Raw genomic sequence first — 26,618 nt, forward strand, 5'->3', positions numbered from 1 at the left:
AACGTTCTAGCAACAACAGGCAAATGTTTTTTACATCCCTGACCTTCTGTCCTGCCTCTACAATCTGTCTCATTCTCTGTCCTCCAGGTTTCCTCTGTCTCGCTTTCTTTCTCGCCTATATACCTCACTGTCTCTCCTGTCCTCAATACCGTACCCGGGGTGGTGTGGGCAGGGCCTGGCATTAGTGCTGGGCTGTTTAAGAGTGCCGATTAGCGGCAGACGGTTATGAATGCTGTTAGAAGTATCACTAATGAGCTAACTGTGAAATTCGCTGTGCTCCTGAACAAAGAGAACAAGGGAAAACAACTGGACGGACAGAGGATAGAGAATACCTCAACACACACAACACTGAATCTAATAAGCCTGGAATGGCCACTCACTCCGCGTTTATAAAATTATAGGAATCATTATTTAATTCCTTGGAAATGGAAATGTATTACATGCATTGTCACGGTCATCTTGAAGAGCATATAAATAAAGTTGTGTTTAACTGTCAGGTTTAGATTTAATAATGCATTGCATTTATCTCGCATCTCTTAAAAGGAATAATGAGCTGGACCAGGAGTTTTTCCTGACCATGTAAAATGAGAAGGAACAACTCTGGGCCCTGGTGCCACCCCACCAAAACACCATGGAGTTTCTGGACTGGCTCGGGTCCAAGTATATATAAAAAAAAACACCATTGGTTGGTAGTTATGACACGTGTAAACAATGTTCTTTATCTTTCTCGCTCTTCTTGTAGAGTAGTCTACCTGTACCTCCCTTTACTGAGAAGCCATTAAGCAGAAGAAACATGGAACATATGTTGTGCACAATGCCTTGGCTAATTTGTTTGGTGGAGAGAAATGGGATGAGAGAAGAGGTGAGGGAGTGAAAGGAGAACATGCAAGGAATCCCCTGCAGGACTGAATGGGTTAGGCACTGCCAGCCCTGCCTAATCACTTCATGTCATATCACTAAAGAAACACCAGCCCTCCTCTCTCTCCATATCCCTTCAGTTTCGCTCTCTCTCTCCCTCCCCCTTTCCTTCACCCTCCTCATTTTCTTCTCTCCATCTCTCCCTTTCTTAGGCGTTTAGCAGACACCCTTTCCCTGCTGCGATGATATAATCACAGGGCACATCAATGTGACATGCTTTGAACCCGGAATACATGATTATCCTGGCTGACTGGAGACGTTTGAGTTCGGAGTGTCCTGCAAATAAAAGTCTCTCCTTTGCCTGTAGAACACTTCAAATGAAGACACCCAACAATATATGTATCTTACCCTAATTTAAAAAGGAAATGGCCACCGAATACCCCCCCATGGGACTTTGCGTAAATGACATGACAATGCCATGCAGGGTACACAGTACATACAATGCATTAGGGAAGTATTTAGACCCATTCACATTTTGTTACATTACAGCCATATTCTAAAATGGATTAAATAGTTTTTTCCTAATCAATCTACACAACACCCCATAATGACAAAGCATAATGACAAAGGTTTTTAGATATTTGTCTCATGGTCTGACAAACACCGTTCTGTCACCTTTCACCGCAGATGCGGAAGTGCGACATCCAATTAAAAAATATATATTTTTAAGCAGATTTCTATATTATGCCAATTACATTTCCACAGGGACGTGGACATTGTTTTTTTTTAAAGTAGTCAAAAGTGTAGTATTTGGTCCCATATTCCTTGCACGCAAAGACTACATCAAGCTTGTGACTACAAACTCGGATGCATTTGCTGTTTGTTTTGGGTTATGTTCTGCACAATAGTAACTGAATGGTGAATGATGACTGGAGTAATTTTCTTTCTAAGTGAGTAGATAAGATGTTTCTGGGCACTTCTAATTTAATCCTGATAATGCCAATAAGAAAAATCATGAATGAATCGTGACTAATGATGATTGAGATGCCTACAAAAAAAACATGCTTACCACTCATTAATACCATAACGGGAGGTTAGCATTTTTTTTTGTGGGGGGTATGGTATCTGTGCCTCTAACCTTCTCACTCATCATAATTCAACACACGTTTCTTTCTAAATGGTATAACAGATAGGTATGAAAACACCCTCAAATAAAAGCTGACATTCTGTACTGTCATCTAATATGAAACATATCTCAAATCTAAAATGCTGGAGTATAGGAGCCAAATAAAAGAAATGCAGCTTCACTGTCCAAATACATATGGAGGTGTTCTGGGTGAAACTTTGAACATTGTTATACTCAGAAGTATAGGAACAGTTACAAAAGAGACATGAGAGGTGCCATAATGAAGCTTTGGAGGGGCTGAGTGCAGGGAACACGATCACATGTGGCAGAACTGATAAGGGGAGAAACCGTTTAAGGCTCATGTCACTCAGCTCCCTGCTTAGCAATAATGATGCAATGTTTAGCGATAAGGAGGCTAGGCTACCTATATCCCTCAGTGTTCAGCTGGGTTGTGTGATGTCGCGCTACTGTTTACTTGAACACAAACAGCCTTCATCTTTGACCAGCTTTGTGTTGTGCTGTGCATGTTATGTTGTGTTCTGATGTGTTGTGCCCTGTTATCTTGTGTTCTGATTAGAGGTCGACCGATTAATCGGAATGGCCGATTAATTAGGGCCGATTTTAAGTTTTTCATAACAATTTGAAATCGGTTAAAAAAGTATTTTTTTAATATATTTTTTTACATCTTTATTTAACTAGGCAAGTCAGTTAAGAACACGTTCTTATTTTCAATGACGGCCTAGGAACGGTGGGTTAACTGCCTTGTTCAGGGGCAGAACGACAGATTTTTATCTCGTCAGCTCGGTGATTCAATCTTGCAACCTTACAGTTAACTAGTCCAACGCTCTAACCACCTGCCTCTCATTGCACTCCACGAGGAGCCTACCTGTTACACAAATGCAGTAAGAAGCAAAGGTAAGTCGCTAGCTAGCATTAAACTTATCTTATAAAAAACAATCAACCAATCATAATCACTAGTTAACTACACATGGTTGATGATATTACTAGTTTATCTAGCGTTGCATACAAGCGATACAGTGCGCATTCGCGGAAAAAGGACTGTCGTTGCTCCAACGTGTACCTAACCATAAACATCAATGCATTTCTTAAAATCAATACACAGAAGTATATATTTTTAAACCTGCATATTTGGCTAAAAGAAATCCAGGTTAGCAGGCAATATTAACCAGGTGAAATTGTGTCACTTCTCTTGCGTTCATTGCACGCAGAGTCAGGGTATACACGATAATAATAAATGTTTGTGTTTTCTAAATTATAGTTTCCGGATTCGATCATATTAATGACCAAAGGCTCGTATTTCTGTGTGTTATTATGTTAAAATTAAGTCTATGATTTGATATTTTATAGAGCAGTCTGACTGAGTGATGGTAGGCAGCAGCAGACTCATAAGCATTCATTTAAACAGCACTTTCGTGCGTTTTGCCAGCAGCTCTTCGTTGTGCTTCGTCTGACCACGACTCCATTTTGTTGATCCCTGCCTACAGACAGAAACTAAAACAAGAAGCTCCCGCGCTGAGGTCTGTTCAACGCTGGTCCGACCAATCTGATTCCACACTCCAAGACTGCTTCCATCACGTGGACTGGGATATGTTTCGTATTGCGTCAAACAACAATATTGACGAATACGCTGATTCGGTGAGCGAGTTCATTAGAACGTGCGTTGAAGATGTCGTTCCCATAGCAACGATTAAAACATTCCCAAACCAGAAACCGAGGATTGATGGCAGCATTCGCGTGAAACAAAGCGTGAACCACTGCTTTTAATCAGGGCAAGGTGACCGGAAACATGACCGAATACAAACAGTGTAGCTACTCCCTCCGCAAGGCAATCAAACAAGCTAAGCGTCAGTATAGAGACAAAGTAGAATCGCAATTCAACGGCTCAGACACAAGAGGTATGTGGCAGGGTCTACAGTCAATTACGGATTACAAAAAGAAAACCAGCCCCGTCACAGACCAGGATGTCTTGCTCCCAGGCAGACTAAATAACTTTTTTGCCCGCTTTGAGGACAATACAGTGCCACTGACACGGCCCGCAACCAAAACATGCGGACTCTCCTTCACTGCAGCCGACGTGAGGAAAACATTTAAACGTGTTAACCCTCGCAAGGCTGCAGGCCCAGATAGCATCCCCAGCCGCTCCCTCAGAGCATGCGCAGACCAGCTGGCTGGTGTGTTTACGGACATATTCAATCAATCCCTATGCCAGTCTGCAGTTCCCACATGCTTCAAGAGGGCCACCATTGTTCCTGTTCCCAAGAAAGCTAAGGTAACTGAGCTAAACGACTACCACCCCGTAGCACTCACTTCCGTTATCATCAAGTGCTTTGAGAGTCAAGGACCATATCATCTCCACCCTACCTGACACCCTAGACCCACTCCAATTTGCTTACCGCCCAAATAGGTCCACAGACGATGCAATCTCAACAACACTGCACACTGCCCTAACCATCTGGACAAGAGGAATACCTATGCGAGAATGCTGTTCATCGACTACAGCTCGGCATTTAACACCATAGTACCCTCCAAGCTCGTCATCAAGCTCGAGACCCTGGGTCTCGACCCCGCCCTGTGCAACTGGGTACTGGACTTTCTGACGTGCCGCCCCCAGGTGGTGAGGGTAGGCAACAACATCTCCACCCCGCTGATCCTCAACACTGGGGCCCCACAAGGTTGCGTTCTGAGCCCTCTCCTGTACTCCCTGTTCACCCATGACTGCGTGGCCACGCACGCCTCCAACTCAATCATCAAGTTTGCGGACGACACAACAGTGGTAGGCTTGATTACCAACAACGACGAGACGGCCTACAGGGAGGAGGTGAGGGCCCTCGGAGTGTGGTGTCAGGAAAATAACCTCACACTCAACGTCAACAAAACTAAGGAGATGATTGTGGACTTCAGGAAACAGCAGAGGGAACACCCCCCTATCCACATCGATGGAACAGTAGTGGAGAGGGTAGTAAGTTTTAAGTTCCTCCGCGTACACATCACAGACAAACTGAATTGGGCCACCCACACAGACAGCATCGTGAAGAAGGCGCAGCAGCGCCTCTTCAACCTCAGGAGGCTGAAGAAATTCGGCAACTGCTCCGCCCACAACCGTAAGGCTCTCCAGAGGGTAGTGAGGTCTGCACAACGCATCACCGGGGGCAAACTACCTGCCCTCCAGTACACCTACACCACCCGATGTCGAAGGAAGGCCATAAAGATCATCAAGGACAACAACCACCCGAGCCACTGCCTGTTCACCCCGCTATCATCCAGAAGGCGAGGTCAGTACAGGTGCATCAAAGCTGGGACCGAGAGACTGAAAAACAGCTTCTATCTCAAGGCCATCAGACTGTTAAACAGCCACCACTAACATTGAGTGGCTGCTGCCAACACACTGACTCAACTCCAGCCACTTTAATAATGGGAAATTATGTAAAATATATCACTAGCCATTTTAAACAATGCTACCTAATATAATGTTTACATACCCTACATTATTCATCTCATATGTATACGTATATACTGTACTCTATATCATCTACTGCATCTTTATGTAATACATGTATCACTAGCCACTTTAACTATGCCACTTTGTTTACATACTCTGCATGGGTAATGCTGCTTCGAGGGTGGCTGTTGTCGATGTGTTCCTGGTTCGAGCCCAGGTAGGAGCGAGGAGAGGGACGGAAGCTATACTGTTACATTGGCAATACTAAAGTGCCTATAAGAACATCCAATAGTCAAAGGTATATAGAATACAAATGGTATAGAGAGAAATAGTCTGATAAATACTATATTAACTACAACCTAAAACCTATTGCCTTGGAATATTGAAGTCTCATTAAAAGGAACCACCAGCATGTTCTGAGCACATATTGAGCACATATTGCACTTTAACCTTCTTCTCCAACACTTTGTTTTTGAATTATTTAAACCAAATTGAACATGTTTCATTATTTATTTGAGGCTAAATCGATTTTTATTGATGTATTATATTAAGTTAAAATAAGTGTTCATTCAGTATTGTTGTAATTGTCATTATTACAAATAAATTAAAAAAAAATCAAAAATGGGTATCGGCTTTTTTGGTCCTCCAATAAATTGGTATTGGCGTTAAAATCATAATCAGTCGACCTCTAGTTCTGATGTGATGTGTTGTGCCCTGTTATGTTCTGATGTGATGTGATGTGGCCTCACCTTTGGCCATCTCCTTGCGGAGCTGCATGACAGCGCCCAGGTCACAGTCGATGGTGGCGTAGGCGTGAGGGATGGTGGTCTTGGACTGCGTCAGCCTCTGGGCGATGACACGCCGCACATTAGAGGCCGGGACCTCTGTGAAGGTGCCCTGAGACAGGAGAGGAAGAAAGAGTTTACAGAACAGAGAACGGTCAGTCAGTCACTGTGCAGATTTATATTTCTGGACGACTTTATGACTCTGCTCCCATCAATAACGCCATTGCAGACGTATTCACTTTCACCTAAAGTTAGAGGCTTTGATGAGGCTACAGAACCCATGGCAATGCTGTTGACAAGCTCGTTACAAAAGATTGATTGGGATCGATTTTGTTCAACTAAAAATAGGACCAACTCTAAGGTGGTATATATTGGGTCATTTATTGTGACCAGGCGACGTAATCGTCTTGAAAATACAATTAGCACTTAAGTTATTGACATGCTAGACACTATACTAGGTAGTTCAAACCCAATAAACTCCAATATGGCAAACAAGATGAGGATATTTGTGCCATTACAACTAAATCCATCATGCCTAAACACACACACACACATACAGGGATGGAAAGCAGACTACCGCAACCAGTCTGGGTCGTCTTTACGAGGCTGCTGTTTAGATGGTTTGGACAGGCCTGGCTCTAAAGCTTGACCAGGGTCTGGGCTCTATCTCAGGACAGGAGGAGCTTTCTATTCAACCCACAGTATAGAGTTGTCCAATAATCACAATACTCTTTACAAGGGCATCTAAAAAGCTAAAAAAAGAAAAAAAGCTATCAAATAAAAAGTACAAAATACATCAAATAACAGCAATGACTGTGATCATATAAAATGTAAGAGAAAGTCAAGGTGCTGTTTTTTTTATCTTTACAGACTGAAAAACCAGAGAAGTGTGTGTGTCATCATACCACAGAATGCTATTCCCTCATATCAGAATACAGCAAACAAATTACCTCATCAACTCACTACTAACAAATAGGATAAAGTGTTGTCACTGGAGGTGGCCTTTTGTTCCGCTGAGCGATGCTCGGCGCCCTGACACAATTACCGTGACTCCTCAAGAGACCCAGGAGCCTTCCTGCCTCCCCACCAGTCGTCTGTCAGGGGAAACAGAGGTGATACTGATGTCTCATTTGGAGTCCCGGTAGTCACTGATCAGCAGGGGTGCTTTCACAGAGAGAGAAAGTGGCTGTGTCTACACTTACGTGCAACTTTGCTGTGAGAATACGAAGATCTCATTGAAAAAGACAAAAGTCACATTGAGGTCAGATCTGGCTGACCACATCAGGTGGTGGTCAGCGATGCACTGTGTGCTAATTTCTCCTCAGTCTGGACACAATCAGGCTACCAAAAATAAATACAGTGGGCAAAGTCATCAGCACTCCACCCACAAGTCTCCAAAAAACATGTGTTTTGGGAGCGAGAGGCAACTTTTCATTATAACTTTGGAGGAAATACATTCCTTGCATGTGAGGAAATGCTTGCTGGCCTTATAAATGCTAGCCAGCTAGCTAATATTTAGTTATGGTAGCTCATTTGCAATCACTTTAGCTTTGCTTGCTAGCTTGCTGGTTAGCTACAGAAGATAGCCACTACCACCAAGTTGTTGTGTTATCACATTTGGTCTATTTTACCGTTTATAGAATGCATACAGGCATTTGAATATAGTGCAGACAAAGGGAATCTGGACACATTGAAATGTAAGTGTACACACATGATGTGCTCGGAATTCCATGATCATAATACAAAAACTGCATTAACTGTCAAGTCAAGACCCACGTCCTCAGCTCTCTACAGGGTTTCCACTGACCAGATGATAAAGTCTGGTTACCCCCTGCACAACCCCAGGCCTCCGTCTGTTTGATGGCTCAATCTGTATGGAGAGGGAGTAAGACGATATGTCGTCATGCTCATTTTGCATGGGAGCATAGGGGCTGTGTGCAAACAACGATCGGGATCTGTTCCATAGCATGGGGGCCTCCAGAGACTATTAAGATACTGCTAATGTCTGCTTAGACGCTTTGGAGCAGAGTGTCGTTTCAATACTTTCTCAGAAGTTCTTCCAAACCCTGCTGGAAATCAAGCTAACTGTGTCCAATCACCGATCTCACAGACTTGCACAACAGGAACAAACAGGAGGAAATGAAGAACATGAAAGTCACACCATTCAACTACCGATAGTAGTAGTATATATTAGCATAAACTTGGCTTTCTGAATGAGGGAATTATCTACTGGAAAATGCTGTTCCTCCCCTTTATAATGTTATAAGATGTTACATAAGGCTAGAACGAGGCTCCAACACTTACAGGCAAATTATTAATGTGAAGTCATGAGAAAATTAAATCCGTGAAAACGTGCCCTCAACTCCACTATTTATAGATCTTGATAAATTGTGTGTTGTGCCCATCACCTTTAGTGAATAGCAGCACTGAGAGAAGGTGAGGTAGAGAGAGAGAGAGAGAGAGTGTGTGTCCGTATAGAAAGTGGGGGAGGGTAGGTGGCAGCCATAGTGACTCATACCAACGTCGAGGTGGTCCCTGCCTCCCTCCATCTCTTCACACACCAGTGAGCCTTGAAGAGTTAAATCTATACTTCCCTAACCACGACTTGCTTTCCCTATGATATAATCCACTGTGTTGAGGTGCACAAGTCATTAAGCCATACACTTTCTGAGAATGCTTCAAGCCCCTTGAGCACTTGGTGTTGATCTCGATTTGGACATTTTAATGTGTTTACTGATAGAGTGTGTGTGTGTGTGTGTGTGTGTGTGTGTGTGTGTGTGTGTGTGTGTGTGTGTGTGTGTGTACTCACCGGAGCTCCAGGCTTGCCAGGTATGGATTGAGGGGGGTACATGGGCCTGCTGCCTGGGGGAAGTGGGGCAGCTGCTGGGGTGGAGACTGGACTGGGGGCTGCTGCCACTGGGGCTGCTGTAACTGGAGTTGTCTTGGAATCAGGGAACTTTTTCAGGAGATTAAGGGCATCTCTGTAGAGGAAAATAATGGCACAAGGTGGTCGAGAATAGATTAAGCAAAAAGCAGGAGGTAAAAAGGACAATCCCCACCACTATTACACAGATCAATACAAACAAGTAGCCTACCATTTCAACAAGACCAAGCAAATGTACACTATGCCTACAGTACGACTCAGGGAGGGCGGATCTGAGGCCAGGGCTGAAACCGTATGAAAATACTTAACACTGGGCCACTCCTCTGACACCCTGACCGTCCCAACATGAATTCGGGCAAACAAACTAATAATGCAAATAAAAACAGCTTTCACACACACCTGTACGGAGTATTGCTGCAGATACGGGAACACCAGTGTGCAGGTAGGTAGCTAGGCACTAGGAAGCCATTTATCGGTGTCATGTTATTGAAAGCCTGAGGAAAGCATACATGATGTACTTTCGATCCAAGCGCAAACATCCAATTTCTGGCCGTCTGTCAGTGAATGGGCCTATTGATATTGACCCTGCTTGGTTCGGAGAGGAAAAACACTCATCTCAACCGGAGTCGACACATCCCCTACTCCAACGTTGCCCAATATGATCAAAAATAAACATTTGAGAAAAAATGGCCCCAACACCTGGGGAATGTAAATATTTCCCAGGGATAAGCAACATACTTTCAAAACCCAGGTTAGGTAGAGGCTGGCCTAGTACTCACTACTCACATAAACATTTATGCAAGCAAATTAATCCTCTCACCATCTTCAGAGGAGAGCGTTTGTTTAGCTGAAAGCTTTTCAATGGAAATTCCCAGGCAGGCAGACAGGAATAGAATGTCTATCTAGCTGGAGAAGTTTGCCCCAACCAGGAGAGGGCTTGGTGTAGTCAGGTCAAGCACTACGACTACCACCACGCTTTCCACTGTGTGACCCAAGGCTGGAGGAGACTGACTGAAAGTGACCCCATTGCTCATTTTGTGTGTAATGTTACAGGCAGAGACAGACAGTGTGAGAGAACAAAAGGAGGGCAAGGTATAGAAAGAGGAGGAGGAGAAAGAGGGAAAAGGGAGAAAGACAGCGAGAGAGCAAGAGAGAGAGAGACACAGCTAACTCTTATTAAAATCCTTCCAGGGCTAGCACAGGGACGGTGATGTGAGAAGAGAAGCGCTCACCATTCACAAACAAATACCTCGCCACAATGGAAGCCAGGATCAGGTGTCAGATGCATTCACTCTCTCATCGGACAAACGGAGCATGCATATCGCATGGGCACACTGGGCAGACTGAACAAGTCAGGAGACGCAGGGAACTAAAAGGCCAACAAAACTACTATGAGCAATAAATCACATCAACTAAACATCGCTCTACAAATCATTATCTATATGATAACCACCTAGGAAAACAAAAAAACAAAACCTGACTGATTATCATTAGTTTCATCAAGTGTCCCTGAAGTGTAATTTATGTGGTTGTCAGGCAGGCACCTGGATTGGCAGTTCAAAGGTGGCAGCCATCTTTGATGTGGGCTGAATTCTCTGCTTATCAAACAGAACAGAGCAGTAAAGTGCTTTCAGGTAACAGCCTTGCCCTTCCTCCAGTATAAATATTAACACCTGCATGGCTTTGTCGTTAGTCATGACACATTGTTGTACATTGCTTCCACTTCACACTGAAGACACTTTTCCCACGGCTTACATTATTGGCAGCTGCAATCTACAGTAAGTGTTAGTACATTGAGTTAAAATAATTTAAGGCAACTGGTATTACCTTTTTGGGTATCTGCTCCAGCACCCTGGTTCCACAACAGTGCACTGAGGCCTTCCTACCCCACATCTTTGTCTGAACCAGCTATTCCTGCTGCCCTCATCCATACAGGAGGGACAAGTCCCTGACTCTAGTCTTCCATTTCCATGCAGTCTCTCTCGCAATCCCTCACTTCCTTTCTCTCATTGTTCTTGGTTGTTGTTTTTGGGGTCCTTGGCATGTTGGAATTCCCCACCCACACTTAAAGACACACAAACCAATTTGCAGGCACACACACACACACACACACACATCTATAATTGAAGAGCAGTGTAGGTAGGCAAGCATGCAGGCAGTAGAGGCTGGTTCCTCCAGGTTAGGTTAGCGACAGGAAGCTACATGCCCTCTGAAATACCTGAGCCACTTTGCATGGGTGGCCCAATCACTACCTGCTACTCCACCCTTCCTACCCGTTCTGCTGATACAGTTGAAGTCTGAAGTTTACATATACAGGTTGGAGTCATTAAAACTCATTTTTCAACCACTCCACAAAAGTCTTGTTAACAAACTATAGTTTTGGCAAGTCGGTTAGGACATCTACTTAGTGCATGACAAGTCATTTTTCCAACAATCATTTACAGATAGATTATTTCAATTATAATTCACTGTATCACAATTCCAGGGGGTCAGAAGTTCACTGTGCCTTTAAAGAGCATGAAAAATCCAGAAAATGATGTCATGGCTTTAGAAGCTTCTGATAGGCTAATTGACATAATCTGAGTCAATTGGAGGTGTACCTGTGGATGTATTTCAAGTCCTACCTTCAAACTCAGTGCCTCTGATCGACATCATGGGAAAATGTAAATAAAATCAGCAAAGACCTCCACAAGTCTGGTTCATCCTTGGGGGCAATTTCCATACGCCTGAAGGTACCACGTTCATCTGTACAAACAATAGTACGCAAGTATAAAGACCATGGGACCATGCAGCTGTCATACCGCTCAGGAAAGAGATGCATTCTGTCTCCTAGAGATTAACTTACTTTGGTACGAAAAGTGCAAATCAATCCCAGAACAACAGCAATGGACCTTGTGAATGCTGGAGGAAACATGCACAAAAGTATCTATATCCACAGTAAAACGAGTCCTATGTCGACAACCTGAAAGGCCGCTCAGAAAGGAAGACGCCGACGCTCCAAAACCACCATAAAAAAAGCCAGACTACGGTTTGCAACTGCACACGGGGACAAAGATCGTACTTTTGGAGAAATGTCCTCTGGTCTGATGAAACAAAAATAGAACTGTTTGGCAATAATGACAAACGTTATGTTAGGATGAAAAATGGGGAGGCTGGCAAGCTGAAGAACACCATCCCAACCGTGAAACACGGAGGTGGCAGCATCATGTTGTGGGGGTGCTTTGCTGCAGAAGGGAATGGTGCACTTCACAAAATAGATGGCATCATGTGGAAAGGAAATTTATCTGGAAATATTGAAGCAACATCTTAAGTTAAACCTTGTTTGCAATTTGGTCTTCCAAATGGACAATGACCCCAAGCATACTTCCAAAGTTGTGGCAAAATGGCTTAAGGACAACAAAGTCAAGGTATTGGAGTGGCCATCACAAAGCCCTGACCTCAATCATATAGAACATTTGTGGGCAGAACTGAAAAAGCGTGTGCGAGGAAGGAGGCCTACAAACCTGACTCAGTTACATCAGCTCTCTCAGGAGGAATGGGCCAAAATTCATCCAACTTATTGTGGGAAGCTTGTGGAAGGCTAACCGAAACTTTTGACCCAAGTTAAACATTTTAAAAGCAAAGTTACCAAATACTAATTGAGTGTATGTAAACTTCTAACCCACTGGGAATGTGATGAAAGAAATAAAAGCTGAAATAAATCACTTTCTACACTACTATTCTGACATTTCACATTCTTAAAATAAAGTGGTAATCCTAACTGACCTAAAACAGGGAATTTTTAAATTGGATTAAATGTCAGGAATTGTGAAAAACTGAGTTTAAATGTATTTGGCTAAGGTGTATGTAAACATCCGACTTCAACTGTACATGTGCATCTGAATTTGCATGACTGCTCCTACTCCTGCTAAGAGAACAAAGAGAGCCCAGCCAGTGAACAAGAGGAGGATGTGAGATTTAGATTAAACATTGATGATGTCATTACCTCCCTGTCAGTTTCTTTCAAAAGGGATGGGGGGGCTGCATGTAGAGCTTCACATTACAACTTGAAAAGATAACACCACAATATATATATATACCATGTACAAAATTCATCCTATTTCTTTGTATGATGAGTGTGTTACACATTATCTATGAATCCCAATGCAACATGAAGAGTGTCCTTTCTATACGATGAAGAGCACAGCAATTTAGCTCATACATCATCAGCCCAGAGCCCCCAGTGTGTGGCGATGACATCACTCACTAATAGGCTACTGCGTGTGCTGCTAGCTGGCTCACTGGCTGCCTGGCTGGCTGATCCTCCCTCACACAAGACATCTGCTTTTCACACAGGCCATTTACACCCACTGACAGACAAGGCCAAAGAGCCTCAAAGCCTGTGAAGAGGTGACTGGAATATTAAAGATGCATACACACCAGACACACACACACCACAGATAAAACAGACACACACACCTCCCCCTGACTGTCTGAGTGAAATCCAGACTCTACACTGCCATCTGGGACATAACAGAGGGAATGATGGTCATGAAAACCTCTTCACTCCAGTGGAGAAAAGCCTTATATTGCCACAGAGGGAAAGATCTGAGTCTCTCAACATAAAATACAATATCTACCATAGTCCAGAAACCTGGTGCAGCTGGGTTCGATTTTTGGCCTGATTCTAGCTATTAAAGAATACTGTGAAGGTATACCGTAAACCAGTGTTACCCAACCAGAGGTAGTAGGACCCCTGGAGGTACATGGCCTATCCTCATGGGGTACTTCAGAAAACTCATGAGCCCATAGGCCTACTGGTAAAATGCAGATGGGTTACTTCCAATGATAATCTGGGCAGAGAAAAATATACTTGGTGGTACAGTAACCAATAAAGGTTGGGAACCACTGCCATATAAAGTAATGATACGATATAATGATACTGTAATTCTACTATTATCAGTAATGATGATAAGGATAATAATATCTAAAGTCACTGGGTCAAACTGAGGCAGGCTTTTCAGATCGCTTGTCAGAGGGCGATAAGAAATCTAGAAAATTAATGCTGCGGACAGGTTTTGCATAACCCTAACGTTCACCAAAAATAAACGTACAGTGTACCTTGAAATAAGTCACGACCACAGACTTCCTTGGACAAATGTTACATTTCTGAAACAACCCTTCCCATAAAATCACAATCAGCCCGATGTACAAAAAAAACCTCTACTCCATTCCTCTCTCCTCCGGCAGACAAACATGCAGCACACTGAAATGGTGAAGTGCCTTTAAAATGGTATTGATGTTAACAACAGGGGATGTACTTGACGATAATAGCCCTTCGTATGGAGACAATATGGCTGGCTTAGACACACATCTCTCTGAGGCAGACTTAATGTAAATGTTAGTTTATTTTAAGCCAAAGCCCACTTCATGCTTATTAGGGTTGCCAAAGGAGGGTTTATCACTGGAAACTTAAGAATTTTATGAAATTTATCACCAGACTTCTAGTGGCCCTTTTGGGTACTTCAGATTATCACAGGAGACTAATAATCTCTGGCCCTCTGTGTGGCCTTATCACATGTACAACACATGAAAGAATTGTATACAATCATTTTAAAATACATTTAATGACAAAGCTGTAAAACATCCTAAATATAAACCAACTTAGTGAATGCATACCATTGGTGTTTAATATGAGGGTTTCAGCATTAAAAATCTAAATTTTTTACAAACATATTTATTTTGCTATGTCAATATGCATTTGTTGAAAATGTTTTGTCGCCAAACTGGTGGCAGTTGTGAAAAAAGTAAATAGTTGGAAGAGTTGCAGAGTTAATTGATGCCATTGTTGATTAGATGCTTTTTTTCATGAATTATACCATTTTCCTCTTGAACCATATGGTCTGAGCGAGGCAGTTATCTCCCAACAACAACTGCTCCCCAGGCGATGTTGATTAAGGCAGCCCTGCTCTGATTGAGGGTTTGGGTTAATTGCGGAAGACACATTTTGGTTGATTGCATTCAATTGTGCAACTGAGTAGGTATCCCTTTTCCCTCTACTAGAAACTCATGGACACAGATAAAATATATTAATATATAGTCTTAATGTATTAGAAGTTATTTAAGTATAAATTACCAGAGCTACGATAGATTGCCATTGATTAAGTTCATTACCAAAATTACTGAAGATTCTGCTACGAAAAATATAAACTCTTGGTAAATAGTGTACTTTACCTCAGGCGAGCAAAACCTTGAGACTTCCTTAATATTAGATTTCGTGCACCAGCTATTGTTTACAAACATACACAGACCGCCAGCCCTTGTCTTACCTGTTCTATCTTGACGATGCAGCCTGAACCCCGCCAGCTGTATGTTATCTGTGTCGTCGTTTAGCCACGACTTGGTGAAACATAAGATATTACAGTTTTTTAATGTCCCGTTGGTAGGATATTAGTGATCGTAGCTCGTCTACTTTGTTATCCAATGATTATACGTTGACTGATGGTAGAGATAGATTACCCACTCGCGGTCAGATGCTTACAAGGCATGCATGATAATTGTATAAATCAATTGCATTAACCATATATTTTGTTGGAACACATCCAGCAAATGAGAAAGTGTTTACTAAGCCATTGAGGTGAAGTGAAGCATGGTAGAGATAGGTAGTGGTGCTTTATCTATCTGTAGCTAGCCAGTCATGTGTGTTCTCTGTACATGCTGTAGCTGTAGGCCTTAGAGACAGAGAAGGAAAGAGGACAGCCACATGCCTGCCATTGTTATTTGACACTGTGTAGAATCCCCCATATCCCCCGATTCCCTCCTCTGTGGAGTTAACAGTACACAATGTTCTCCAGAAACACAGGGCCTCCTTTTCAACATCAACAGACAATGAATAGAGGAAGAGAGAGTGAGAAAGACAGATTGGGAGAGAGAGATAAAGATTAATGATTTGAGAGACAGTGGAGTTTGTTTTGGTGTCAGAGCTGTCATATCACCGCACCACGTAACATGTGTTTACATTAGTTAGGAAACTCACTGATACACTAAAGTGGGAGTGGACTCAATTTTTTTTCTACTTCCATGCACCATTGTGTATGAGGGCTATTGGTATGATAAATCAAGCATTGAATAACCAGTGATACAAAAACCCAACATCCTCATCCCCTTCCACTACTAAATGAGCCCTTCCTGTGGATTTGCGTTACCACTATGATCTCATCAATGGGCTATATGTTTTGTTCTGTGTTGTTGTTCTATAGTGGACCCACACAAGAGGACACTCCTCTTGGCCGGAAGAGACAAAATGTTGCTGTTTTACAGCACATTTTCTGCAATTCTACTCATTTTGCGCCAGGGCAGAGAGAAAATTTTAGTTTTAAAGCTAGTTTCCTACAATTCTACACATGTTTACGTAGCTTAAGCCTTGTTCTTATGCTATCTGAGTGCGCTGCAGTAAAATGCATATAGGGGAAACATTGCTGGCAATCTATCCTCATCAAAGAAGTGTACATACTTTGTACAATTTTAGCCTTCTTATGCCACAATTTTGTCATCCCAGACAAAATGTACACCTCATGGCCATGGGCAAATCTTCAGGTAGTAAATAATTGCCGGACGCCTTGCCTCGTTCAGGTCTAAGTCTGCCGATTAAGTACCACTTTGTGCGATCGTAGACTCCAACAAAGTTCTGGCAGTGTCAGAAATCTGGAGCCTTTATTGTGTAGTGTGGCTGGTGTTACGAGCCGATCCCGATGACTAACAGGAACACGGCCGGAACTGAGCATGCACACAATAGGGTCAAATTATTATTGTGAATAGTCAGATTAATATAATAGTTCAATTTAAACATGTTCATGCTTCCCTAATAATCATGTTTACATGACATCTGAAATCAGGCTACCTGATGGGATTTTAAAAAATGCTTAAAATCGCCTACCACTTTCTGTGCATTGTTTTACCACAACGACCATGTTCCAACCTGCCTCTGTGATGAATCACGCTTCCACATGTGACAGTCCGACAGACAAATCTGGGTTTGGCGGATGCCAGGAGAACGATACCTGCCCCAAAGCATAGTGCCAACTGTAGAGTTTGGTGGAGGAGGAATAATGGTCTGGGGCTGCTTTTCATGGTTCAGGCCCCTTAGCATTAAGATTTCCATTCACTGGAACTACAGCATTCTAGACAATTCTGTGCTTCCAACTGTGGGAACAGTTTGGGGAAGGCCCTTTCCTGTTTCAGAATGACAATGCCCCCGTGCAAAAAGCAAGGTCCATACAGAAATAGTTTGTCAAGTTCAGTGTGGAAGAATTTGCCTGGCCTGCACAGAGCCCTGACCTCAATTCCATCTAACACCTTTGGGATGAATTGGAACCCCGACTACGATCAAGGTCTAAATCGCCCAACCTCACGAATGCTCGTGGCTGAATGGAAGTCCCCTCAGCAATGCTCCAACATCAAGTGGAAAGCCTTCCCAGAAGAGGAAAGGCTGTGATAGCAGCAAAGGGGGGGGTCAAACTCCATATTAATGCCCATGATTTTCAATGAGCAGGTGTCCACATAACTTTGTACGCAACATGACTAAAAGCATATGAAAACTATTTCTAACATGCATACTTTCAGTTCTTCCAAACTCCCTTTACTCACGCATAAGCATAGAGGAAGGTTTACGCTGCTGGAACATGCACAGACCAAATACACCGCTGCAGTTGAAATACCCTACATCGGCTGACGAAGCCGCAGACTGTAACGACAGAACTGAAGTAAATCATACAATCTGGCCATGTTGATATTAAGATTTTAATTTGGTAACATCACACAATGTGACATATAATAATCGCAAAAGACTGAATCCAACGTACAGTGTGGGAAGGAAGGCCTTTAGGTGATCTTCCTGTGTCGAGTGTGGTTCCTTACGTCCCCTTACACTCGCTCTTTAACAGACATACACGTGCACAAACTCGTGTGAATAACAAACAGACACACGGAAACATAGACAGATACGTCTCCTAAAACATACAGCCTGTGTTTCGATGGCCACCAGTCAGCCCTGGAGACTGGGTTGCCATGGAGACAGCTGTGTCTTAATGAGATTCCCCAGCAGGGTGCGAGTTGGGTAACTAGAACATTCCATCAAACCCTGCGTGACAGCAGGTGGCCATTAAAGTTGTGTGTGTGTGTGTGTTGTTTGCGCTCACAGTTTCACAGCTTCCTCTGGTGTGAGCACACCCGCATACCAGGGTTAAAGCACCTGGCAACTTGATAACTTTTGCACTCAGAATTTCTGTCACTTTACACCGTACTCTCCTCCCTCCCCTTTCATTCACAACATCTCTCACACTTGTTTTTGTCAGTTAGATTGTCATTGCTTCCTCAGAGAGATTTGCACTATTTTAACTTGCTCAGTAGTGTATAACACACATAAACCACCCAGTACCCACACTCTGAGTCTAAAGTCACAAAACACTTGACAGTCTGTAGCTAGATTAGAAGAGGGGAATCATGTCCGCCCTATTCATTACACTTCACCACGCTGAACACATCTCGTACGTGAACTCACTCCTTGGTGATGATGCCCCTGTGTCCGGTGGGAGTGGCCAGCTGGGGGTCCAGACCGTGTGTGTCCAGGATGTGTCTGGCTGCCGGGCTCAACCGCAACCTGGGGGGAGAGGAAAGGACAGGACACACAGAGACAGGGACAGAGAGACACACAGACACAAAATTAATCTGACCATAAGCATGTCCTGATTGGTCAGAGAACATGAATAGTCAACATTAAATATAAACAAATATTTTTTCAGAATGTGTTATTTTTCAGCTTATGTAGACCATATAGGCTTCAGCCCATTAAGCTGTCAATGTACTCAGCTTGTGTACATTCTAGACAGTTCAGAACATGCACCTGCATTCCCATTCACTACCGTAAGTAAGCATTTCACTGTTAGTTTGAACTAGTTGTTTTACGAAGTATGTGACAAATACAATTTTATTTGATTCACTTTCACCTAAAAAGGCTCAAAAAAAGCAGCTATGAGCGTAAATGCTTCGCCCTGTGACATTTTAATAGAGGAGCAATTAAACTGTCCTAAAGGACCGATTTAATGTCTCTGCCGTTGGGCCTTAACACCCACTTCAATCCTAAAAACATTGACATGACACTGCTCTCACACTTTCTCAATTTAGACAGAGGATAATGACAGTGGTACTCCTCAAATTAGCAAACACTTATTGAAGTCAAGTGACTTTCAGAGTCCATTTTAGAGGTCGACCGATTATGATTTTTCAACGCCGATACCGATTATTGGAGGCCCAAAAAAAGCCACTGCCGATTAATCGGTTGATAAAAATAAAAAGTATTTGTAATAATGACAATTAAAATAAGTGTTCATTCAGTATTGTTTTAAGTTAATATAATACATCAATAAAATCTATTTAGCCTCAAGTAAATAATGAAACATGTTCATTTTGGTTTAAATAATGCAAAAACAAAGTGTTGGAGAAGAAAGTAAAAGTGCAATATGTGCTATGTCAGAAAGCTAACCTTTCAGTTCCTTGCTGAGAACATATGAAATCTGGTGGTTCCTTTTAACACGAGTCTTCAATATTCCCAGGTACGAAGTTTTAGGTTGTAGTTATGGGAATTATAGGACTATTTCCCTCTATACCATTTGTTTGATTATTGGATGTTCTTATAGGCACTTTAGCCAGTGTAACAGTAAGGCTTCCGTCCCTCTCCTCGCTCCTCCCTGGGCTCGAACCAGCAACACAACGACAACAGCCACCATCAAAGTAGCGTTACCCATGTAGAGCAAGGGGAACAACTACTAGAAGGCTCAGAGCGAGTGACGTTTGAAACGCTATTAGCGCACTAACTAGCTAGCCATTTCACTTCGGTTACACCAGCCTCATCTCGGGAGTAGATAGGCTTGAAGTCATAAACAGCGCAATGCTTGACGCACAACGAAGAGCTGCTGGCAAAATGCATGAAAGTGCTGTTTGAATGAATGTTTATGCGCCTGCTTCTGCCTACCACCGATCAGTCAGATACTTAGATACTTGTATGCTCAGTCAGATTATATGCAACGCAGGACACGCTAGATAATATCTAGTAATATCATCAACCATGTGTAGTTAACTAGTGATTATGATTGATTGTTTTTTATAAGATAAGTTTAATGCTAGCTAGCAACTTACCTTGGCTTACTGCATTCGCATAAACAGGCAGTCTCCTTGTGGAGTGCAACGAGTGAGAGGCAGGTCGTTATTGTGTTGGACTAGTTAACTGTAAGGTTGCAAGATTGAATCCCCCGAGCTGACAAGGTGAAAATCTGTCGTTCTGCCCCTGAACGAGGAAGTTAACCCACCGTTCCTAGGCCGTCATTGACAATAAGAATGTGTTCTTAACTGACTTCCCAAGTTAAATAAAGCTATAAAAAAATATATTTATATTTTAAAAAATTAACAAAAATTTAAAAAAAATACAGATTTCCGATTGTTATGAAAACTTGAAATAGGCCCTAATTAAATCGGCCATTCCGATTAATCGGTCGACCTCAAGTCCATTTTTCCTGTCTCATTCCGAACTAACACCAATTAAACAAGACTCCTGTTCTTTCCCAAATGCAAATAACCATTAACCCTGCTTCATTTGAACAAGCTTTGGGGGAAAATGGGAATACAAGTGGACAGTGGAAACACATTTTTCTGAATAGGCCCTGATTTGATGTTTAGTTCCAGCTCCTGTCCTATGTGTGTTAATAAGGCAGGAGAGTATCTCTTGCGTTTTAACATAGATGTGGAAAGGGACAGTTGACTTACTCAGCACGTTGTGTGATGTTGGAGACCCTAAGAATGGGAAAAGGAGTTGTATGTAATCTGAACGTTTATCTGACCAGGCAAAAGAGGATGGGCTTCAGCTGTAGTCTAGTTCCTCTCAAGGTTTCTTCCTTCCTTGGGAGTTTCTTTCTTACCACTGAAGCATCTATTTGCTCTTTACAGGGTCATGCCAAGGTTGTTATCAAGCACTTTTGACAAATGTTTGTGTATTTGTGAAAAGCACTACACAAATACCAATTGATTTACTGATTAATTTAATGATTAGTTGATTAGAATGGCAGAGTAGAGCATGACAGTAGAGTGATGTAATAGTGGGAGAGAGGAAGAAGAGGAGAGAGGTGAGACTCACGGTCCTGTGGAGGCTGCTCTGGGGGGATGTGGTGGGGGTGCAGTGGGGGCTGCCGGAGCGGGAGTTGCTTGGGTGGCTGCCACAGGTGGCGGGATCTCCACTGTCTTCCAGTCCTCCCCTTCCTCCACCATGAGGGCAATGAGAGTCCCCAGACGCACGGCACGACTGCCCTCCTCCATCTGAGGACACGCAGAGACACTTTTATAATAATAATCACTATCAAGCTGCATTTGAATTTTACTCAGAATGTGCAAGAAGACTGAGGAGAGGTGGAGAAATAGAGAGGGGAAGAAAGCACATAAGAACGAGAAAGGAAGAGCATTTGGGGGAAGAAGGAAGGGAGAAGAAGAGAGGAACTAGAGAGGGAGAGAACACATGATAGGAAGAATGTAAAGAACCACCAGGAGGAGGATTTTCAAAAGATCATTACCTCTTGACATAATATGTTACTGCTACCAGAGGGACCATAGGCAGACCTTTCCATCCACTGTGTGTCTGTCCACACTGCCTACTCAATTCACTTAATTTCCCCTCACCTCTGTTCTGACAAAACACACAAGGCCAAGGACTAATGGAGGCAGGAATGAATGCTTACTGTTCCTTCACACACACCCCCCCCGGTCGCACATCGATTCGCTCTCAATATCCATCTTTCTCTTCATCTCGGTCTCTAACAGCGTCATTAAGGCACAGCGTGGATGTCTCCACCCCCTCATAGTCAGCAAGGTGTTTTTTCCCGGTCAATATTGATTAGTTCTAAATGAAAGGCCAGGCACAATGGATGAGGCAGGGCTGTAACACTCCATCTATTTCCAAATGGTATCCACTTACGGAGCTGTCATTCCTGCTAAAGGGCGTAGCTCCGCTCGCCAGAAAAGAGAAAAACAACACAAATAACAACCGCTGTTGCCGACAGGAAAAGCAGTCCCATTCAATCATGGATACAATGAAATTGATCAGGCAATTGGTTTCTGCATTAGATCAGAACACAAGCCCTTGTAACTGGCTGAATGTCAGATAGCTTTGAATCAAGGAGTTCACCCAGTCACCTTCTCCCCAGTGGCATCTAAACAATAGATGTGCTCCAATAAGACCACGGACTCCACCTAACCAGAAACAGCAGGATAAGACCACCTGCGCTCCCAGGCCAGCCAGCAGGCCAGGCACACCTCCAGTTTCACCCAGGATATTCCCCTCAGTACAACAGTCAAAAACACTTTACTACCATGTCTCACTGAGTAAAGGCAAGGGATTCCTAAAAGCAAAAAGGTAGGCTAATTTCTATTGTCCATTGGATAGTAGGTAGCTAGGGAAGATGTGACTGCTTTGGCAGTGAGAAGAAAGAAAAAAACGGTTTTGTTTACTACAAAATAGCTGCACAACATCCCTGACGCATTAAACTACCAAGACTACCTGGTCTGTTTGTTGTGTGACATACATACATACATATATATGTGGCTTCCTGTCCATATGCTAGGTGCTACAGGTAGTGTGTGTGTGTGTGTCTCCATGGCACCTCTGGCCCAGTGTGAGGTGATCAATAAATGGCAGGGCCTCATGGCTTTAGAAATGCCATTACCACATACAGTAGGACTATGTGGCTATGTTGGTTACATTCACCACAATGAGAAATGACAGGATTACCAGAACAGTTGGATGTGACATGACACTGAACTTCAGCCCTGGCTGTGACCCCTGACCCTAGCCGGGTCATATAGCTGTCTGAAGGGCATGACAGATTAGTATATCCCCATCATAATCCACATCTCTTCATTTGATTGGATCAGTGCAACACTGCAGTATTTCAAACTGCCTCCAACAACCACCATCCCAATAGTCACACAACTCTATTGTGCTACAAAACAAATTAAATTCCCATTAAATTCCAATGTGACTGTGGGACTGCAAATACAAGAACACATACTGAGCAATGAACAAGAAAACATACAAGCAGTCTTGCACAATACTGTGCCACACAATGCATGTAACTGGTGTGTGTGAGAGTGAGTGAGACCAGCGATGCTCTCTCCCTACCTTTAGGCTCTATAAACACCAGTTAGACAAGCAGGTAGTTATAGACGTTTAACACAGCTCTCGAAGAAGCTGCGGCTGGGGGCTGTGTCATTCACAGCCTTTACACACGCACACATCATTGTCCCTTTCTTTCCACTTATTCACAGATGGGGTGCCGTCTTATGTGGATGTCTCCATCAAAGACGCAAGAGCACATAGGCACACAGAGAGAGAAAAGGGAGAAGAGTGTAACACACTGCTAGTGTGGGGCTCAACACTGCCATCTGGTTGCAAAAGGACAGTGCCGGTCCTGAACCATTACGCCACATCATAGCAAACACAGGCACTTAGCAAAATACCTGAGCAGCACCTCCGACCTCAGCAGACAGTGAAATGGCACAGGTTCAACCTGACTGACACACATTAGAAGACCTGGCTGGTTTCAGTAAAGAACAATAAGTCAAGAGGTGGATGAGGAGGACACAATTTTTAGCGGGCTATGCACGGATTTCAGAAAATTACTCTTACTCTTGTGATCTCTGGCACAATTCAAGACTCACACACCCAGACTTGCACCCTCAACAAGGATAGGCTTGACACCTGTGACTTGTAAACAGTACACAATTAGTCCCTCGCCTCCAGATCAAAGAGAAAGGAAGAGGTGGGGAAGAGGGTGGCTTATTTGGAGACTCTTGGAATAAAAATATCCTGTATTGATTTGGTGTGTGTGTGCCTCCGTGTGAGTGTATTGATCTGCCAGGACAGAAAGAGGGATTTGAGGCGATATGATTGAATCCTATATCCTGCAACTTGTTACTGGGCAGACTAGTCTAATTAGAGTCCAGAGGAGGGCTTTTCCCCAGCAGCCCTCTCTCTCCCAGGGCTTTTGATTAGTCTGCATTCTCAATCTGATAAATTAAAGCACATGAGGGAGATCAGTGAGTATAGTGTTCCTACGGGGTCTATCCTGAATATATCAACTAGTTCATAAATTATATAACGAAACACCATTTATGAGGTTAACCTATGCATTTTGTATCATTTCAAAGACCAGACAAAGATCTGTGTTGGATTGAAACGTTGCCTATAAAAGGTGGTAAATTGGGAGCATATTCAACGTGCGGGCCTTTCTGTTCTTCTCTTCATAAGGCTTCCGGCCCAGGGGAGAACGACGGGCCCTTCTCATTAATGCCACAGAAGGCCCACCGCTCCTGCAGGTATTATTGGCAGAAAGCATGATCCTCCATTATAGTGAATGGGGAAATGGCAATCTTCATGGTCAATCTTCATGGTCAATCTTCATGGAAATAAACACTGTCGAAGACAATCATGGTACCAATAATTGCTTCTGATACACCAGATGTATGTCCTTGAACCAATAATTTTTAAATTGTACAGAAGTTGAGTTGCTAATTGAGTTGCTAATGGCAGCATGCAGTATCCCGGCCGGCCATCAACTTGAGTTATGCTGCGTTTAGACGAGGGATGCAAAAACCGGCATACCAGTCGACATTGTGGGAAAGAAAGCAAGAAAGACGGTGATGGCAAAAGCAAGCCAGCATGACGGGATGCGTTGCTATGGTGATTTCAGAGCAAATCAACATCCGGTAAAAACCAATGATACGGCAGACAGCAAAAGTTGAAATATTTGAACTCTGGCGGCAAGTCCCACCTACCATGGTGGCTGACGGCATTCACTGCCAGCTTCAACAGCATTTACCGTTGAGCTCCGGACATCCGGATTGACATCTACCTCGTACCAGGTAAACGCAGCATTACTGAATTTGAGGGGGCAGCACCGAGCTAGCCTGTAACGTCACTTCCTCGAGTAGCTCTAACTACACGTTATGCCTCCATGAGACGCCATCTTAACTCACTTCATTTGACTTCAATGATCTATTGAGGCTTCACATAGAAATGAATGATGTCACGTGATTGATGGCTTTGTCCATTATTTTTACAGTCATGTTTTGGCTAGTTGTAGTGCAGGGAAGATGTCAGTTGAGCAGAGACACAGCCAACAAACTCCCCCTTGGAAGATTAATCTATCCTAAAATGACAGCATCCTGATGAGAAAGTATGTAGGAATGGAGGGAGGGAGGGAAGCAGAGTGATAAATTACATGATAAATGCTGTCAGGTTAGCACTGTGGACCATGTCAGACCATCTTCATCTAGCCTTTCCTTCTTCCATCCATCTAAACATCCATCCATCTTGCCACTCGTTATCTCGACCGTTAAGTGTTGACATACATTCTGTCCACCGTATCAATCCATCTCGAAAATCCCTGCACACCCACCGATCCATCAATGTGTGGGGGATCTCTACATGTGCCCTATCAGCCTTTTGTGTGTTCACGGATGTAACACTGGCTGCTAAACTAGAATCCTAGTGGGTACATGCTTAGACAGCACCACTACTACACCACTGTGGGCTAATCTGTGCTATGATCTACAGAGAGCAGAGGCCATCAAGCCCCTTCCACACACAGCCAGGAAAAACATTGCTCATACTAGTAACAACACACACCAGGACGCAGACACACATCCACACAGAGACTGGCACGCTTCCTCTCTAATACCCCCAGTAGAGACTGGGTCTGGGGTATTCAGGGGTGGGGTTGTTGGTCTGGATGCTAGCTGAACCTGGGGATTATCGCTCTCCCTCTTTCTGCCAGCTCCAAGCCTTCCTAAAAGCCCCTTCCTCCAACTCCTGGGCCATTGCCATGGAAACTACCTTATCCCCATGGCAGCCGAGACATGGATCGGAAGGAGGGAGAGGGAAGAGGAAGAGAAAGAAAACATGAAGAAGAGAATGAGAATGGAGCAAGGGCTAAAAAAGGCAGAGAGAAATTATAATAATTGAAAACACATAACAATGAGAGAGACACTTCGCCTGCTGATAGTGATGTCATAGAAATGTTATATTTCCAGAGCAACACTCTTGTTTATGCACACGTGTTGCTATCTGTCTAAGTAATTACTCCACATCAGCTCTTTATTCAGGGTACACTCAGACACCACCTGAACCACAGCACTAGAACAACATGGGTATGCTTCGCTGAACTATGCTATGTGGCCTGGTTTACATGGCTAATTGCCACTAGGACACTGTTCTGAACGATGTGACACTCACTGATCGGATGATGACTGACTGGAGGGAACCATGGCATCAGCTGTGGGACAGGCAAGGGTCTCTGTGTGTGTGTGTGTGTGTGTGTGTGTGTGTGTGTGTGTGTGTGTCACTTAGCTAGTTAATGAATGTTGGGTTGAAAATAAATACAAAAAAACACATTACATGACCGGAAGTATGTGGACACAATCCAGAAT

At 43.3% G+C, this 26,618-nt stretch overlaps 1 protein-coding gene across 3 annotated transcripts in view; it reads right to left on the reverse strand.

The window, feature by feature from the left end:
- The window catches only part of pdhx (pyruvate dehydrogenase complex component X), a 69,347-nt gene that overhangs the window by 14,271 nt on the left and 28,458 nt on the right, over positions 1–26,618 (reverse strand). For 2 of the 3 annotated variants that reach the window (XM_024423794.1, XM_024423793.2), the window contains exons 4-8: positions 21,277–21,455; positions 20,910–20,936; positions 18,652–18,750; positions 9,039–9,210; positions 6,194–6,341 (exon numbers count right to left, since the gene is read on the reverse strand). In XM_024423794.1, the coding sequence (XP_024279562.1) occupies positions 6,194–6,341; positions 9,039–9,210; positions 18,652–18,750; positions 20,910–20,936; positions 21,277–21,455 (625 nt within the window). The remainder of the gene's footprint in view (positions 1–6,193; positions 6,342–9,038; positions 9,211–18,651; positions 18,751–20,909; positions 20,937–21,276; positions 21,456–26,618) is intronic. The other variant, XM_024423795.1, reaches the window with a different exon arrangement.

Source organism: Oncorhynchus tshawytscha, linkage group LG06, assembly GCF_018296145.1.
Source record: "Oncorhynchus tshawytscha isolate Ot180627B linkage group LG06, Otsh_v2.0, whole genome shotgun sequence".
Lineage (NCBI taxonomy): Eukaryota > Metazoa > Chordata > Actinopteri > Salmoniformes > Salmonidae > Oncorhynchus > Oncorhynchus tshawytscha.